Source organism: Poecilia mexicana, unplaced genomic scaffold (assembly GCF_051168715.1).
Source record: "Poecilia mexicana isolate PSO_F unplaced genomic scaffold, ASM5116871v1 scaffold_7, whole genome shotgun sequence".
Lineage (NCBI taxonomy): Eukaryota > Metazoa > Chordata > Actinopteri > Cyprinodontiformes > Poeciliidae > Poecilia > Poecilia mexicana.
The window spans coordinates 7,497,865-7,513,759 of NW_028263376.1; the positions used below are offsets into that span (position 1 = coordinate 7,497,865).

Below are 15,895 nucleotides of genomic sequence, written 5' to 3' on the forward strand. Positions count from 1 at the left end.
TAAAATCTTGAACAAACCTCAGGTTTTGATTCTTGCATATTGGAGAGTCTTTCTTTGCTCTCCAAACTTCATTCCGGTGATGTCTTCTGATTACTTGGGGACTTATTTTGTTTCCTTTTCTCCCAGTTTAATGGATTGAGTCGACCTCTTCTTCCATAACTGGCTCCCAGTATATCTGGCCTCTTCTTCGCAAAGATCTGAAGAAGAAGCTAATTAATTTCTGTTTCCTTGAGGCAAGAGAACATCGGCAAGGGAAGGTTCTGCTTCTGTCGCTGTTTTTTTTTTTTTTTTTTTTGGCTGGTGGAGAGTGAGATATAGATGGCATATTTCTATCCTTAGTTGGGGTCACCAGGGGTGCTGAGGCAGAGTCACCAGGACAGGCTGCCCGTCCATTGCAGGGCAACACAGAGACAGACAGGACAAACAATCATGCACGCGCACACACACACACACACACAAAAGGAGGAAGAGTTGAGCTAAACCAAAAAGACGTCTAACACAGACTGACAGAAGAAAATATGCTGCCATCTAGTGAATGTATGCTGCAATTGAAAATATTGAACAGTAAAATATTTGTTACCCCTAAAACCATTTGGCAGGCTTTTGAAATATGCGCTTAAAAATGCATAAATTACAATTAACTTTTATTAATCATAAGTTATTCCTTTCAACTTAGAACTGTAGAATCTAGTTCAGAGGATTAGTGTCGCATATTACTAAACTTTTAATGAAGTTATCTACCATGCTAAAATATTTTTTACATTTTTTAAATGCCTGTAAAAGAAGATAATCTAAACAAGAGTTTACATATTGTAAAACTGAACAGCTTCACTACAATAAATCTAAATTTAATAATTAAAACAGCAAAACCTGTTAAATAGTCATTAATAGAAAATTAACGAACTACATTTTATGTTTAAAATTTATATTTTAATTTACAAATATATTTATATTTGTATACAGTGGACTTTAACATAGACTTTAACATTTTTATACAAAAAAAATGAAACATCTCACATTTTCATGTCAGCTTTATTTTAACAGTGACAAAGAATATCAGAAGAAAAAACTGAGAAAATTACATAAAAATTATTTGCATTTTACTGAAGGAAATAAGTATTTGAACCCCCCCAGTGAAACAATATTTAATACTTGGTGGGAAAACCCCTGTTGGCGAAACACAGCAGTCAGATGTGTCTTGTAGTTTTTTATATGTAACTCCTCTCTGCAGATCATCTCCAAATCCTTCAGGTTTTTAGGCATGCGTTTGGAAAACAAGGCTTCAGCTCTCTCCATAGATTCTTCCATGACGTTGTTATGCTTCCTCTGGAGAAACTTCTTTATTTCCTTGGCTGTAGGTTTTGGGATCTATCCAGGATCCATTTTCAGTGACCTGACCGAGGCAAGGAAGTTTTCATCCAGGATTTTGCGATACATGGCCTCATTCATTTTCCTGTTGATGCGCTGAAGTTGGTGAAGTTACATATTTGGGCAAATTCAATAAAAATAATAAAATGAAAAGAAAAGCAGAGGATGTGAAAAATCTGAGATCAATATATTTAAAGATTTATATTGCGATATCATTCACTGACAATATCGCTCAGCCCTATTCTCTGCAGTAGGTTAGCATGGCTGATTAGCATGGCCACCGAGAAATCTTTTTTTAACAGTAAGTTGTCTTACTAAATGTGATTGTGGCCCATTTTATTGTTTGTAAAGTAAAGGTTCTTTGTAATTCAGGGCAATATAAAAAGTAAAGGTTTTATTTTGTTTCTCTAATCTTTTACTGGTGTGAAAAAAAGGACAATTAGAATTCAGCTTGTGTAATAAGTGATCTTAGTTAATACAACCACCAACCATTAATCATATTAAAACATAACACATATGGTCAGGCCAACAAACAATAAGAAAATCAAATAAAACATGTACAAAAACAATGACTTTGAATCCAAAAATGTATAGTTTGGACCAGACTTCAACATCTAGACAACAGGAGAGACACTGTGCTGCTGTCTGCTGCTGTCGGCTCCTCTGAACAGAAATGGGAGTAAGAAGTCAGCCACTTCACTGGACAGTCTCTGAAAACACAAAGCGTGAAAGATGGACTCTACATGAGTTTGCAATTTATTCCAATAAACTGCAGGAGCAAAGCTACAATACCAAAAATCCTGAAATCTTTTTACCGGTGATATTTTTGCCCCTTCCTCCTCTGGTACTCTGTTTCATCCACTGTCCACACAGCTCCCTTCTCTCCTTCCACTCGCACAAAGCACTTGTGAAGGCTGAGATTGTGACGTATTGCATTCTGGGAAAATGAGCAAGGAAAGGTTTTTTTTTTTGTTTGTTTGTTTGTTTTTTTGCTATAGCTAACATTTCGATTCTGTGAGAGAGGTGAAACGTGTACAGAATGAATTCACTGGAATTGTTTAAACCTTCCACGTTGCTGTGTTGTGTCTGAAGTAGAAGAACATGGTGGTAAACCAGTTGTAAATCTCATTCAGAGTCCTCTGTTTGTCTGGAGACTCCAAGATAGACTACAGAATAAGGGTCACATATAAGAGCAACTTGTTACAAGAAAGCATCACGTTTCCTCACACTCATTGTACGCATGTATTTACACTAATACTGCAGCGATCTGAACCTTGACGTCACTTTAAAAAAAAATTTAAAAATCTATGTGCAAATCTTATGTAAACTTGAAATACTTACCCATCTTATCAGGTAAGCGTAGGTGTATGGAGGCCTGATGTTGTTGTATTTGTAGCATTCAATGCCTGGAAACAAATCTGAAAAACAACGACTACAGGTCAACAAGCTAGCAAAGAAATACAAGGACAAAGCTAATAATTTGTTAAACTTTGGTGACAAGTTAGGAAACAGAACAGTCCACAGCAACACAGTGGTGACCAGCATCAGCAGGTTGTCAGCTAGGATGGAGTCTGCTTTACAGAGGCTCCGTAAAGCAGACTCCAGGCAGCAGACAGCTTATAAAATAACTTTTACTTTATCTTTTCTTGTAAAATGTAGCTAACTGCATTTTTTTCTTCACCAAACGCCGATGGTTTGAAGAGCACACAGATAAGTGCGATAAGTGGCTCAACAAAGATAAAGATAACTCTCTCTCTACATACATACATACATATTATATATTATACATATACATATAAGTATATATGTATATACAAATCACATCTGAGCATATGTGTGTGTCTTGAATATGATCACCAGATTACCTGGCAGCAGGTGTGTGGAGGCTTTAGCTGTCCAGTCACGTTGGAGTGTCTGACTTGGATTTTTTAGTTCCCCCAGTTGGATTCTGTCTTCGTTAATTACCTGAGCCTGGAGGAGCAACAGAAGAAAATGCTGAGCATCAATTTACATTTTCTGTTAAAAATAAAAAATAAAAACAGACTTAAACTAATCATTCCATGTTCTTATTCTACAAGATAGAAATTAAGATTTAACAGTGACATCTTGATTTATTTATTTTTTTCAGGTTTTGTCAACTCTAGTGCCCTTCAATCAATAATGGTCAGACAGCAAAGCCGGTTGGGAGGGAGAAGGAAGAAATGCAGTAAAGGCCCCCAAGCCAGGACCTGAACCCTCTGCGGCTGCGCCAAGGACCGGGGCGTCCACACATGGGCCTCGCCCCACCGCTGGGCCACGAGCCCATCTTGGAATTTAAGATTTTTATTTAGACTTTCCACTGATTGCAATTACAGATGTAAATGCAAACATTTTCTTAAGTTTTCAAATATACAGCAGAGAAACATCTTACTGTCTATATAAATAAGCTAAAATGATCTTTCATACCAGGTTAGAGTAGTTGTTCTCTGAAAGATGAAGTTGCATTGCGAGAAGTTTTTGTTTTTCCAGGACGAGCTGAAAAACACAGAAAAATGTCAGGTCACATCAGGTTGTGATCAAATTTGTCACGTATTGCAGCGTTCCAAAGTAACAGGAGAGTGATGCGTTAACTCTGTGGAGTTCAAATTCTGCAGCCGATTAAGCAAAGATGCTACGATGTTTTGCATTTGGTCTCTCCAGCAGACTTGTGATGTGTAAGTGTTGCATTGTAAAACCAGTCTGCTTAGCGACTGAAAATGTAAAACATAATCAAGGAACATTCATGTTAGTGGAAAAACTCAGCCTCTCCCAGTATTCTTTCATTTTGCTTTCCAGCTGTGCTGCTCTTAAACCTAGACTGGTTCCTCTGAGTCACACTACAAGCACTATGTAGAGACATTTTCCAGTGAGTTATAGGTCCATGCATTACAGTCTGTAACGCCACATGCCTAAATACTGTTATTTAAAATATCTCAGGCATCTTGGAATTCACCTGACGCTCCATGTACTGGACAATATCCTGCTGCACCCTCCACTGAGCGATGCTTTTGTCATTGTGTCTGTGTTCAGAGTGGAGGTGCCTGAAACACAAAATAAGTCAGAGTTATCCAGGCATTTCCTTAGCGTCTTAAAAACTTTATTTTCAAAGACATGCCCTTGAAATACAGCCTCAGTCGACTCTTTGTGTAGCTCCCCTAAATTCTTGAATGGATTTTGCTTGGCAAGATATGACCATGATGCAAAGTCAAATTTCTTGTCTTATTTTGGATGTGTAACATTTTCATAACAATGGAAGGTAATATAATAGTTATATTACACTTAATAGTCTTAATAATAGGTCAGAGAAATATCTACTGGGGGACTCTCAACATCTACGTTGAACAGCTGGATTATAGGAAGTTGTTAGGATTCTGTTTAGGAACCTGACTTACTTTAAGAAAGTGGAGACATTTTCTGATACGACTCCGCAGCCTGGCCAGCGGCACAGACCACTCACAAACAGAGCACTCATCCCCTCTGGTATCCTGGGAGAAACAGAAAGGTCTCCTGTCATCCTCAACAACAAACAGTAGAAAATCCCTTATTCATCAAAGAAGTTATTACATTTTGTTCCTAAATGTAATGTTGCTTTTCTGACAACCACAAGAACCAACTTGAGAAACATAGCCACCCTACATGAAACACAAAAATGTGAGGCATAATGTTTCCACACCTTTAATTAGCTCCCTGAATCTCTGTTAGGTTGTGCTCAACCTTCTTTTTTTACTTCTCGTAAAGTTGATTTACGAGGATTATGAGTTGTTCCCTTCTTTTCCTAAGTGCCTCCTTTCATCAGGCTGTTTCCTAACCATCCCTCCTCTAGACCAAGAAGAAGAAATAAAGCCCGTTGTAAGATGCCACAGGTGAGGCTGAAGTTCAGATCCTTCCCTAACCACAAATCCGGATTTTACTAACTCGTTCATCTTAAATCATTCATCTTAAGTGTTTTCATGTATTGTTTTAGTCAGTCAACTACTGGACACTGAATGATGTCGCTCTTTTACGACAGTTGCAGTAAGTACATTAAGTTTGCATTTACTCACCCGTTGTTAAGTCCGATCTTGACTGAAGGTTGCTTCGGATTGTCTCCACTCTGTGACAGCAGATAAAGGTTTGGGTTTGGCAGCATCAGAGAGGAATTTGACCAGGAAAGATGCTCTGTGTCCACCTCCTCTTTACAGAGAGAACCAGATCCACTGCTGTCTGAATTTTACGGCAGGAAAAAAAACAACTTTGTTGGACTGTTATGTACATATATTGCATATAATATATTTCTTGAAAGACAAAACCAAAATCTGTGATTTCAAAAGACCTCGCATATTTTTGGAATGACACTGAAGCTGAGAATCAGACTGATCTAACGTCAGCACCAGGTGGTATAATTGCCATAGATGTGCAAGTCACAAAAACATTTCCCTACCATGTTGTTGTCTGGAAGCTGCCTGTGGAACGTGACGCAGCACAGATGGCCTCCTCTGTTTATGCTTTTGTATCTCATCCATTCTGCTCCTAAACTAAAAAAAAAGAAATATATAGAAAGATTAAAATTACAGAACCATCTGGATGTAAATGTGTGGAACATTAAAGAAATCTGTAGGGAGCATTGAGTTTGATGAAAGACAGAGGCAGGCAGTGGTACTTATTCTTATGCTTGAGGAGAAGAAGAACTGGATTCAAACCTGAACAATACAAATTCCATGAATCACAAAATCTGATGCACCGACAGATCAGCAACATAAAAGATTGTGAAACACAAATAAGCCAGCAGCTGCTGGTGCGTCAGTCGTGATACTGAGTGAAAGCGGCAGGACACGATGAGTTGTAGTTTCACAGGTTCGATTTTATTGTTGCTAATTATGGCAAGGAGTTGAAAGTGTCGAGTTAAGAGTAATATATCATGAAAATAGTTGAAGAGCATATATCATACGTAATATGGTAAATGGCCTGTATATGTCCAGCGCTTCACACCACATTCACCCATTCACACATTCACCCATTCACACACACATGATGCCAAGGTGCACTACCCTGTAGCCACAGCTGTCCCGGTCTGACAGAGGACCAGAGCACCAGAAGTTCATATTTTTAGACCTGATGTCTGTATGTTGGAAGAGTCTGAAAACTAAAGTCAAGGTTTCATATCATACAAATTTCCACTCAGATTTTTTTTTGTGTGTGTATGTCTGTGTTTTTATTCTACATAGAAAAATTTTCCATCCTGTTTTTGCCACTACAGTACAGAGAAATTGCTCTAACTTGTGCTTAGGAAGTGGTAAGGTTTGTTCCTGCATTGTTGGGTGAAGATACATGTTGCACACCTGACTTCCTGACGTATGTGGTGAAACCACTTGCCTGATTTCAGGTGGGGGATGGTAGCACATCTCTCAGCCATGAACAAAAACAGCGTTTTTGAGTGATGTATGTGTTTATCCCCATTTTTTGATATATTATACATTTTTATTTTATTGTTTTTACACAAAAAATATAATTTTACACTGTAAAGCAAATAAGGGTAAAACAGCTTTGCACCAGAAACACTGTTTACTGCTCTTATATTTTTAATTTCAAACTTTATACATCGTGCTTATGTTAATAAATTCTGTTAGAAGTAGGGTAGCTTTGCTCTGACTGTACTAGAGCAAAGACTTAATTTGTCCTGGGTTATTTAGCTTATTATGTTGATCTCATTTATTTATTTATTTATTTATTTAGCCGTTATTTTGTTGTGTAAAACCAGATCTGGGTACTACAGCCAAACTTGCTCTAAAGTAAAAGTATGTATTTTACTCAACTAAAGGTGAGAATTTGTCAATATAAAAAAAGTATTAGATGTATATAGGCTACACATAGAGAAACATTTTTATTATATTATTTCATTTAATTTGAGAAAAAATGAAATGAAATAATTTTCCATTTAAAAATGGTTACATTAGGGTTAGGGTTAGATGGTTACATTTATAAATTCAAATAATAAAAATGAAATTCTCAAATTTATTTGCAAATATTTGAATTTACAAGTATTTGCAATATATTGGAAAACATAATACTACATTTCATGTGTGAGAATATATTGTGTAGTGCATTGAAATGTTTATTCCTAATATACAGCAGCACATTTTTGTTTCATAAGGGCTACTAAGAACATCCATCAGAATGAGCCTGAGGTCATGTAGATGTTATGATGGTGCCACTGTGGACGACGTCATCCTCAGATCTGCCTCTGCTTCACCTTCGTTCACCTTGGTGGCGGATCCTCTCTGGTCTGACCTCCTTCACATTGATGCCTGTTTCCTTCAGCACAGGCGCCGTTTCTTCCATTGTGGTAAATGTCTTTGTTCCTGTGTCCAGAAACACTTTGAGCTGGACATTTTTCTTCTGTTTAATGCACCTCCTTCCTTTTCTTTTGCACCTCCGTTGTGCAGTCTTGACTGCCCCTCAAAGTGAATCCTCTATTTCCATCTTAATCACCTTGTGATCCAGGAAGTGTCGCTCTCAGGAGAGTGGACCGATCTGAATTTTGGTTTATTTACCAGTGAGCAATGTCCTGTTTCAATTCATCCCATGTGATTTGAATCTTGGATTTCATAAATTGCACTATGAAGTCAATGACATCGTTTTTTTCACCCTTTCTGGAAAGTCATAGATATTGTCCTCGTCCTTGACTCCAAGCCATTACATTTCTCTGAGAGCTTCTCAGAGTAGACATTTCACAGTCCGTATCATCTTCTCTTCAGTTTTCCCCACTCTTTCTCCTCCCTGTGAGCTACTTTCTGCTCCTTGGACATTGTCCTGTCCATCAGCTCTTTCAAGCTCGTTCCAAGCCAATGCTCTCTTGGGTCTCCTACTGCTTCAGCGTGTCTTCATCGCCCCTGTAGCTCGTGAAGTTCGGCCAAGTCCCAGCCCTCATTTACCACTTGTACCTTCACTGATCCGGTACTCCTTTCTCTTGCACATTTCCCTTCCGTCCTCTTCCCTTTTAACCATATTTTCCATGGGAACTCTATATCTAGCAGGTTTTCCCAGTGTTGTTTTTATCTTGTTTTAGTGGTAGCTTTAGCTGTGTTCTTCAGAGCAGCCATTTTTTCCCCCGCCGTTCACAACGTGACACCGCCAGAACAGAAACCTCCGAAGCCGACATTTTTAACAACATGAAAAGCTCAGCTGACGTAAAACAGTCCAAACACATTTTGGTTTCTACAGGTACAATCAGTGCTGCATCACTTCCTGAGGATGAAGCAATCATGTTTGGGAGGATGCCAGTCTTTTTGTTTCTATTGGAATCGATTTTATTTCAGAAGAAACCCATGAAATCATTAGTGCTGCGAGCGGGGAGAACTGATGGTTCAACAGAGCCATGACCCTGGCAACTAAGAAGAAACCTAGGAACCATTTTCATTAACTTGAAATAGGCTGGAAACTGGAGTGTTCTGTGTGTTATTGTTTTTTTGTTTGTTTTTTATATTTTTACCAATACTGTCAAACAATTTCCCTCTAAATGGAGCCATTAAAGGTTTTGACTGAACAGAACTGAGAGTGTTAGATTATTGTATCAAGAAAAAAATTATATGTCATGAATGATAGGACCCACTGGAGAAAACGTAAATATGTTTGTTTTATCAAAAGAACGTAATGTTTCTAGGTTATTCTTAAATCAAATTTTGTGAAAATTATAAAATTATATTTTGTGATAATTAATTAAATTAATCAATAAGCAACACTGGAAATTAGTTAACTACAGAACAATCCAAATCATCTGAATGGGTACAGGTTCGGATCATCTAAGAATATGAAACTTTAGCTCAGTTTTAAATCTCACAAAGTCCTGAGCACTATATATGTGTAATGACTGAATGCAGAATTAATACAAATACAGTATTAATATTAATAATGGCTTGTGAAAGTATTAATATTTTCACAAGCCACTGTGATTGACGTGCAAATGTTGATATCAAAAATAATATATTCCACAAAACTCATCAAAAAGTGCAGACACAAAATTAAACTTTGCTTTGAATAAACAAAGATGCATATTTTCAATTTATGTCTACTATTAGCTATTTTTAAGTAATTACACAAATTTCCTGAATATTCGTTGAAATATTCTCCTTGTTTTTACATTTATAGACATCTGCAGCATGTAAATATTTGAAATTAAAGGATAGAGTTATCTCTCTTTTGCTTATCTGAAAGCCACATCAGGAATACAGCGTGCATCTATACAGCAACCCAAACAGCAGATACGTATCTGCAAATGCACACCCACAGACACAGGAATTCAGTAGAAAGTGAGAGCTCTCAAATGTTGTGGTTTTTCAGTGTGATTTCTTATTCTGGCTTTCATTTTTAACTTTGTGCTATAACTGAAAACGAGCGGCGCTTCGGTCCTGACCCTCCCGTCTCAGAGCAGTGAGCTGCTCGGTGAATCTTAATCATGTTCATCTCGTGTTCTCACGTGTCGGCAGCACAACTGATATTCTGTATTGAAACTCTCAATATTTCCATGTAGGGATGCAGCTATAGGCCACATTACAATTTGGAAAATGCCTCATACTGCTACGAGTGTGTGGGTTTACTACTCATTTCTAACGACACGTCACGTCAAAGTAAAGGAGTAGTTTTCAATTATTACTAAGAAATGTGCCTTGATTGTCAGACAGTGTTGTCTAAGTATATTTGTCGTAATGTAACTTGAACATAGATTTGTATTACTCCTACTCGGTTGATTATATAAAAGTGAACTGTTATTGTGTGCTTAAACCTTCATTTTCCTTATCGTTTATTACATGTTTTATCTTGTGTGAGGGGATGAGACCTAGAGGCGACAGTAACAGGTGGTGGTGGATGAACACAGCCTTGAACTCTCACACTCACTCCTGAAGTGCGTTTAGGATGGCCTCTTGGCCTAATCTGAGTTTACATGAAGAAAACCTGAAGAGAGCCAAAAGAAGAAAAATGGAAACTTGATGCAGAAAAGCCGGTTTAAAACCGGAGTCCCTCTCACTGTAAAGGATTAGAGGTTGGCTATTTTGGTACATGATACTTAGCTGATTTATTTATTTTTATGTATTACAATCAGTCTTGACGATCCATGCTACAGAAACTATCTGAAGGAGCATCAGAACAAGTATTGCTGATGCCTGGAGAGGACAGTAGAGGCACCAGCACTCCTCCCAACCTTAATGGGGGTAAGGATGTAAGCTGATGGATGGACGGATGGATGGATGGACGGTCGGAGGGACGTTTCACATCATCCCGGTAGGGCGAGTGTGAGTCAAAGCTGAAGGATGAAGACACAATCAAAACCACCAAGCTAATTTAACTGACTGATGAATTATCAAATTCACTTACTCTGACATTTAACAAGAATTTGTTTAAATCTATTTTTATTTCCACATTAAGGACATAACAGACGTCAGATCATGGTTGTGTACATAATACAGGTGCATTTTGAAGTCTATAAAATCCCATTTCTATCTGTCTAATATTGGTCTGAGCTTTATTCCCTGCTGGACATAGTTGACCACAATATTCTCTGAGAATGTCTTGTACATGTAGATATGGAGGGAACAGCACTGGGTTGGTTTAAATCTCGTCTCTCTGACTGTTTCCAGTTTGTCAGTGTGAATAAGATAAGTCTTCTTCACAATCCAGGGTGACTGGTGGAGTACCACAGGGCTCTGTGCCTGTGGTACTATATCAGACGGCATCAGATCAGTTTTCACTGCTATGCTAATGGTATTCAGCTGTATCGATCAATAAATCCTGATTAATCCAATCTATTAGGTAGATTGCAGGCTGTTCTTAACTATCGATTCGGTATTTTCATCATACAGACATTAGGCTGTTGTTGTTGTGCTATTAGCTAGCTGCTAGCTAACGGCTTTGCTATCAAAGCAAAATAACTAAAAAGCTTCTTCCATGTATCGTTAGTGATATTATTCTTCAGTATTGTTTATGCAATCGAGGCACATCGCCCGTCCAAAACCGATCATCTCCATAATGGATGTATGTCCGATCTTCTAATTTCCTTTGCTGCATAATGTACATTTAATTTATTCTGGCATTAGGTAAATGTATCTTGAAGGAGAATAGCACTTACATAAAAATCCAACAAGGATATTCATTTAGAATTAAAAATAACTCACCCTGAGTTACCATGATAGATATAATGCATGTCATTAATGAAAGGGAAAAAACTCAACCCAGACTTTAAGTTTATAGTCTGGTTCTCAGAGTATGAAGTTGTTGTTGTTATTTTAGGTCCTGCCCCCGACCTCATGTGAGAATCACAAGCAAAACTTTCAGTCACAAACTAAAACTTAGAATATCAAGAAAAGATTTCAGACAAGCGCAAATAAGTTTGTTTTGCAAATAATTTTTTTAATTCATGAGACAAAAATGTGTGATTTTAATTTTAAAACAAGTTTTTTAAGCAGAGCTCAGTAGGCTTTTCTCATGTTGACATGCATTAACAATTCAATTTTTGCTTTTTTTTTTTTTTTTTTTTTTCTGCAGTTCCACCTTAAAGTTTGATGCAGCTCTGCTTTCCTGAATGGACCATCTTCATCTCCACTGCAGCAAACAGGCAGCTCTTTTTTATAGATTACAGTCCACTAAAAGGTTGCATTGTGCCCTTGTTTATATTTTTAATAGTGTAATTCTGTAAAGACAAAATATTTCTTGTGGTCTAGCTCTGATTTACATATCTTGCTAAATTGCGGGTTTGAATATTACAATACTTTCCTATAACAAAATAGACCTGCAGATAAAATATCTTACATATTCATAGTGTTATGCTCTATATAGAGATATTCCTTAGCTTTGATTGTATATCTCACAATTTTGTACTTTATCTTTGTTTATTAAACTCTGAAAGCTGAGAGGCTTTGTTAATATTCTGTCCTAAAATGCAGTTAGATGTCCCCTTTTTTTTTTTTTTTTTTTTGAGCACCTGCCCCTTTAGTGGTCTCTGCACGGCCCTGCTCTCAGGTTTACTGCTGGTTCTTAGAATTTCTACACACAGAATGGGCCAGATCCTTTCTCAATAACCAGATCAATTTGAGTCAGTGGGGCAGAAACCCGTCTACTTTTACTGATTGCTTAAAACTTTCCTTTGTGATAGAACATACAGTTAGACTGGCTTATCCTGAGTTATATCTGTAGTAATGCTGCCATAGAATTAGACGACTGCAGAACAAACTGGATACTTTTTCTCACTTTCTTCTTTTACTACTCTCAAGTTTACATGATTTTCTGTTATTTTAACTGTTAACATTTTTTGTTTTCTCTCAGCTGTTTTTCTCTCCATAGGAGCTACAGCTGGTCTGGCATCCTGTTTGGCTGTGACTCCTTCCTGGAGGAGGGCACAATCGTTTTTCCTCTCTTGCTATCAACTTCTTTACTTTCATGAACATCAAAAACAATTCTGCACTCAGTTCATCTGTTTGTCCTTGTGCATTCTGCTCTGTGCTCTCGGTTGTGGCAGCTGGCCGATTGTGCCGAGCCTGGTTCTGGTTCTGCTGGAGGTTACTTCCTGTTAAAGCAAAGTTTTTCCTTTCTACTGTCACTACATGCTTGGTCTGAGGGACTGTAAAGACTGTGAAGTCAACAACACTGTCCTGCTGTCGGTATGTAGTCGTCCAGGAGGAGATTTTCCTAAAGTGTCTCACTGAATCAGCTGTAAGGCAAAACGATTCACACTGGTATGGCGCTATATAAGTAAACTGAATATATATTTTTTTATGTACCTGATGTTACATGGCATATACAGTGTGACCCTGGATTTACTGAAAAAGTAGGGTAATTGTGCGGGATACGGATTAGAGCTTCAACCTACATATACCACTTCGATTACATATTTGTGTTGGACAAAATCTCACAACACTGATCTGATAATAACCCTGGGAAATGCTGCCATGCTGCTCTTTGGGAATGCTGCGTCTGCGCTGAGCTTCGTATGAACAACTGATTGAAGTGGCACCAAAGACAGGGAAGCCCAAGATATTGTTTTTCTCATCATTTAATTTCCCCTTGGGATCTAAATTATTTTAGAAGTTGCAGCTCTAGCAGATTATGTTTAAAGCACTAGACTAATTCCAAGATGGCTGTTCAGTCATTGTGTACATAGCAACATGTCATAATGTACATACATGTATACATGTACATTGTATATATGTGTACAGGTAATTCAAAAACCACATTCAGGATTAAACTTTATATTTCACAAAATGTGCTTTATTCTCATATAAATTCTCATAAAAAGCAGTTTTAGATTGAATTAATACAGTTTTCTTATTACTTTGCTGTTCCTAAAGACGGACTTTTATCAAAGTCTAATCGTACCAACTCCAAGAGCTCCTGAAATCCCAAATCACCACAGAAGACAAACTGTGTTGTGTTATCACACCTAGGTTAGAAACACACACAGTGACAGCAATAATTCAGACTGCACACTGTTTAAGAGAAGCTGTCGTATATGCCAATTCGAGACGGTTTTTAACAACATGCTGAATAACAAAATGGAGGTAAAAGGTCAAAGTAGTTTACCAGAAAGAAAGAATTAGTTATTCACACATGAATACTGATAAAGCGTATAAAGTTTGGGACGGAAAAATGCTTGGTTCTGATTAACAGACTCCAGCAAGTCTGTAAAGCGTTTGGAAACATGAAACCAAGTGGCCGTCATGCAGAAGAGCAGAATAATGGGACCGTTGTTCAGTTCATCTGGGGTCCTGTGGCAGCAGTGAGGAACGATTATCCACTGACATCACATGAAGGACACAAAGCAGGCAGGTGGCTCATTACGCGTTAGTCCTCCAAACATAAGTCACCTAAAATCATCTAAATCCTTAAGTTACTCTTTTTTAAAGTAATTACAATTACTTAAATTCTTAAAATGACTCCTAATTTTAAGTAAATATTTCATTTAAATATATTTCTCTAAATATTTAAGTCAGATATTTAAGAAATATTTCATTTAAAGCTTCAAGTTTAGAAAAAAACAAACAAATTGAGAAAAAACTTTAAAGATTTTACTCATTTGTAAAAACGTCTCATATGGTCTCAATTTCAAAATATCTAATTGAAAAGAGAGTCTGTGTGTGAACTTAAACCTCACTTAACAATAAAGTCACTTTGAATTAGGGAGAATCTTTTTGCCACTAGTTAAAATGTGCTGCCTCGCATGTTAACACATGAATGTTCTCATGTCTTGGATTTGTGCGCAGCGTTAAACTCACCGTACTTTCTCAGTTGCCCCCTGTTCCCTTCGTTTTCGACATTCTCTAGGAGTTTTAAGTTTTAAAGTCAAGCAGTGAGGTTTGCTCTTACCTTACGCTGAATCTCCCGCCTGCCACTGCCTTCGTTTCAGATGAAGACGTATTCCACAGGAAATCTATTTTTACCTGAAGAAGAATCCACAGTGTATGTCTCAAGAAGACGACCAAAAGGTTTGTCTAAATTTTCAGGAAGACAACCATAGTCAGGGTTTAAGTTGTGTAATATATTTTTTATCTAAATTTATTAGACAATGAAACCTTTTGACACGGATAAGTTACATTTTACTGACAAAGTGTGAAAAGAATGTACGAAAGAAACAAACCTGAGTTCAGTCTGAAGAGGAAAAGGCAGCTTTGACATCTGCCCTCTGTATTTATGCAAACGGCTGATGTCAAAGGTGTTCGTCTCATCCGCGCACCGACTCAACAAACCATACAATACTAATTTATTCTTCTTTTGTTGCTGATATGTTCGGTTCACATTCTTAACAGTTTATTTAAATCTGTTATGTTTTATGTTTTTCATCCGTTGTAAACTGATGGTTCTGTTTTTATCCCTTTAGGTCACTATATGAAAGGAGCATTATAAATGAAATGTGTTATAAGCATTATTTTGTGGCGTGTTATTTGTACATGCATATTGATATAATTCATGTATTTGTGTCAGTGTTGTTATAAGGAATGAAATTATATTTTGACTTTTTGGCTTAAAAGATGTGAGGAGGGGAACAACCAAAGGAAGAAATTAGATACAATTGGGGAGGGAAAGCTGATATTAACAGAGTTAACCAGTGACTGAGGATTAGGTAGCTAGAATATGGAAACTTTGAACTGTGGGCATGAACTGTTACTGAGGTAGAAAGTTAGAAAACAAGTAAACAGGCATTTGGGCTAAGCAATGTAATACAGAAACGCTTCAACAGCTGGAGTTTAATTAGTCTATCTGTTCATCTTTCGCTGGACTCCGAGGGGCAACAAGGGAACTCAGAGAATCACAGGGACTGGAGGAATCAGAAACACTTGATTCAGTTCAGTCCAATTAAAGAATACTTTATTACTCCCAAATGTAAATTAAATTGCAAAACACTGTCATCTAAGACTTCTCAGGATATCAGTAAGTCATTGTGACTTTTTCCGCCTTGAAGCCACTGTCACTATGTGGTCCTTAAGACATTAAGGTACAAGTGGAAAAACAAAGCATAAAACAGCTAAAGACTTACTAAACATATTAC

At 37.3% G+C, this 15,895-nt stretch overlaps 1 protein-coding gene across 1 annotated transcript; it reads right to left on the reverse strand.

Moving 5' to 3' along the window:
- Window positions 1-1,013: 1,013 nt before the first annotated feature.
- LOC106928338 (forkhead box protein P3-like) lies at window positions 1,014-14,863 on the reverse strand. The gene is made up of 11 exons (XM_015004532.2): window positions 14,716-14,863; window positions 5,807-5,900; window positions 5,430-5,589; window positions 4,779-4,871; window positions 4,340-4,427; window positions 3,814-3,882; window positions 3,234-3,339; window positions 2,710-2,786; window positions 2,433-2,534; window positions 2,184-2,305; window positions 1,014-2,078 (listed from the first exon to the last, which is right to left on the reverse strand). The coding sequence occupies exons 2-11, from the start codon at window positions 5,886-5,888 to the stop codon at window positions 1,976-1,978; spliced, it is 1,002 nt and encodes a 333-aa protein (XP_014860018.2). The 5' UTR covers window positions 5,889-5,900; window positions 14,716-14,863; the 3' UTR covers window positions 1,014-1,975.
- Window positions 14,864-15,895: the final 1,032 nt, after the last annotated feature.

Bases quoted from the DNA above. Each gene is read 5' to 3' on its own strand.
- LOC106928338 (XM_015004532.2), bottom strand. From the start codon at position 5,888: ATGGATGAGATACAAAAGCATAAACAGAGGAGGCCATCTGTGCTGCGT. The intron at 4,872-5,429 runs GTGAGTAAATGC...TGTTTCTCCCAG, and splicing joins AAGATCGGACTTAACAACGG to GATACCAGAGGGGATGAGTG. The intron at 2,306-2,432 runs GTTTAAACAATT...TCATTTTCCCAG, and splicing joins ACAACACAGCAACGTGGAAG to AATGCAATACGTCACAATCT.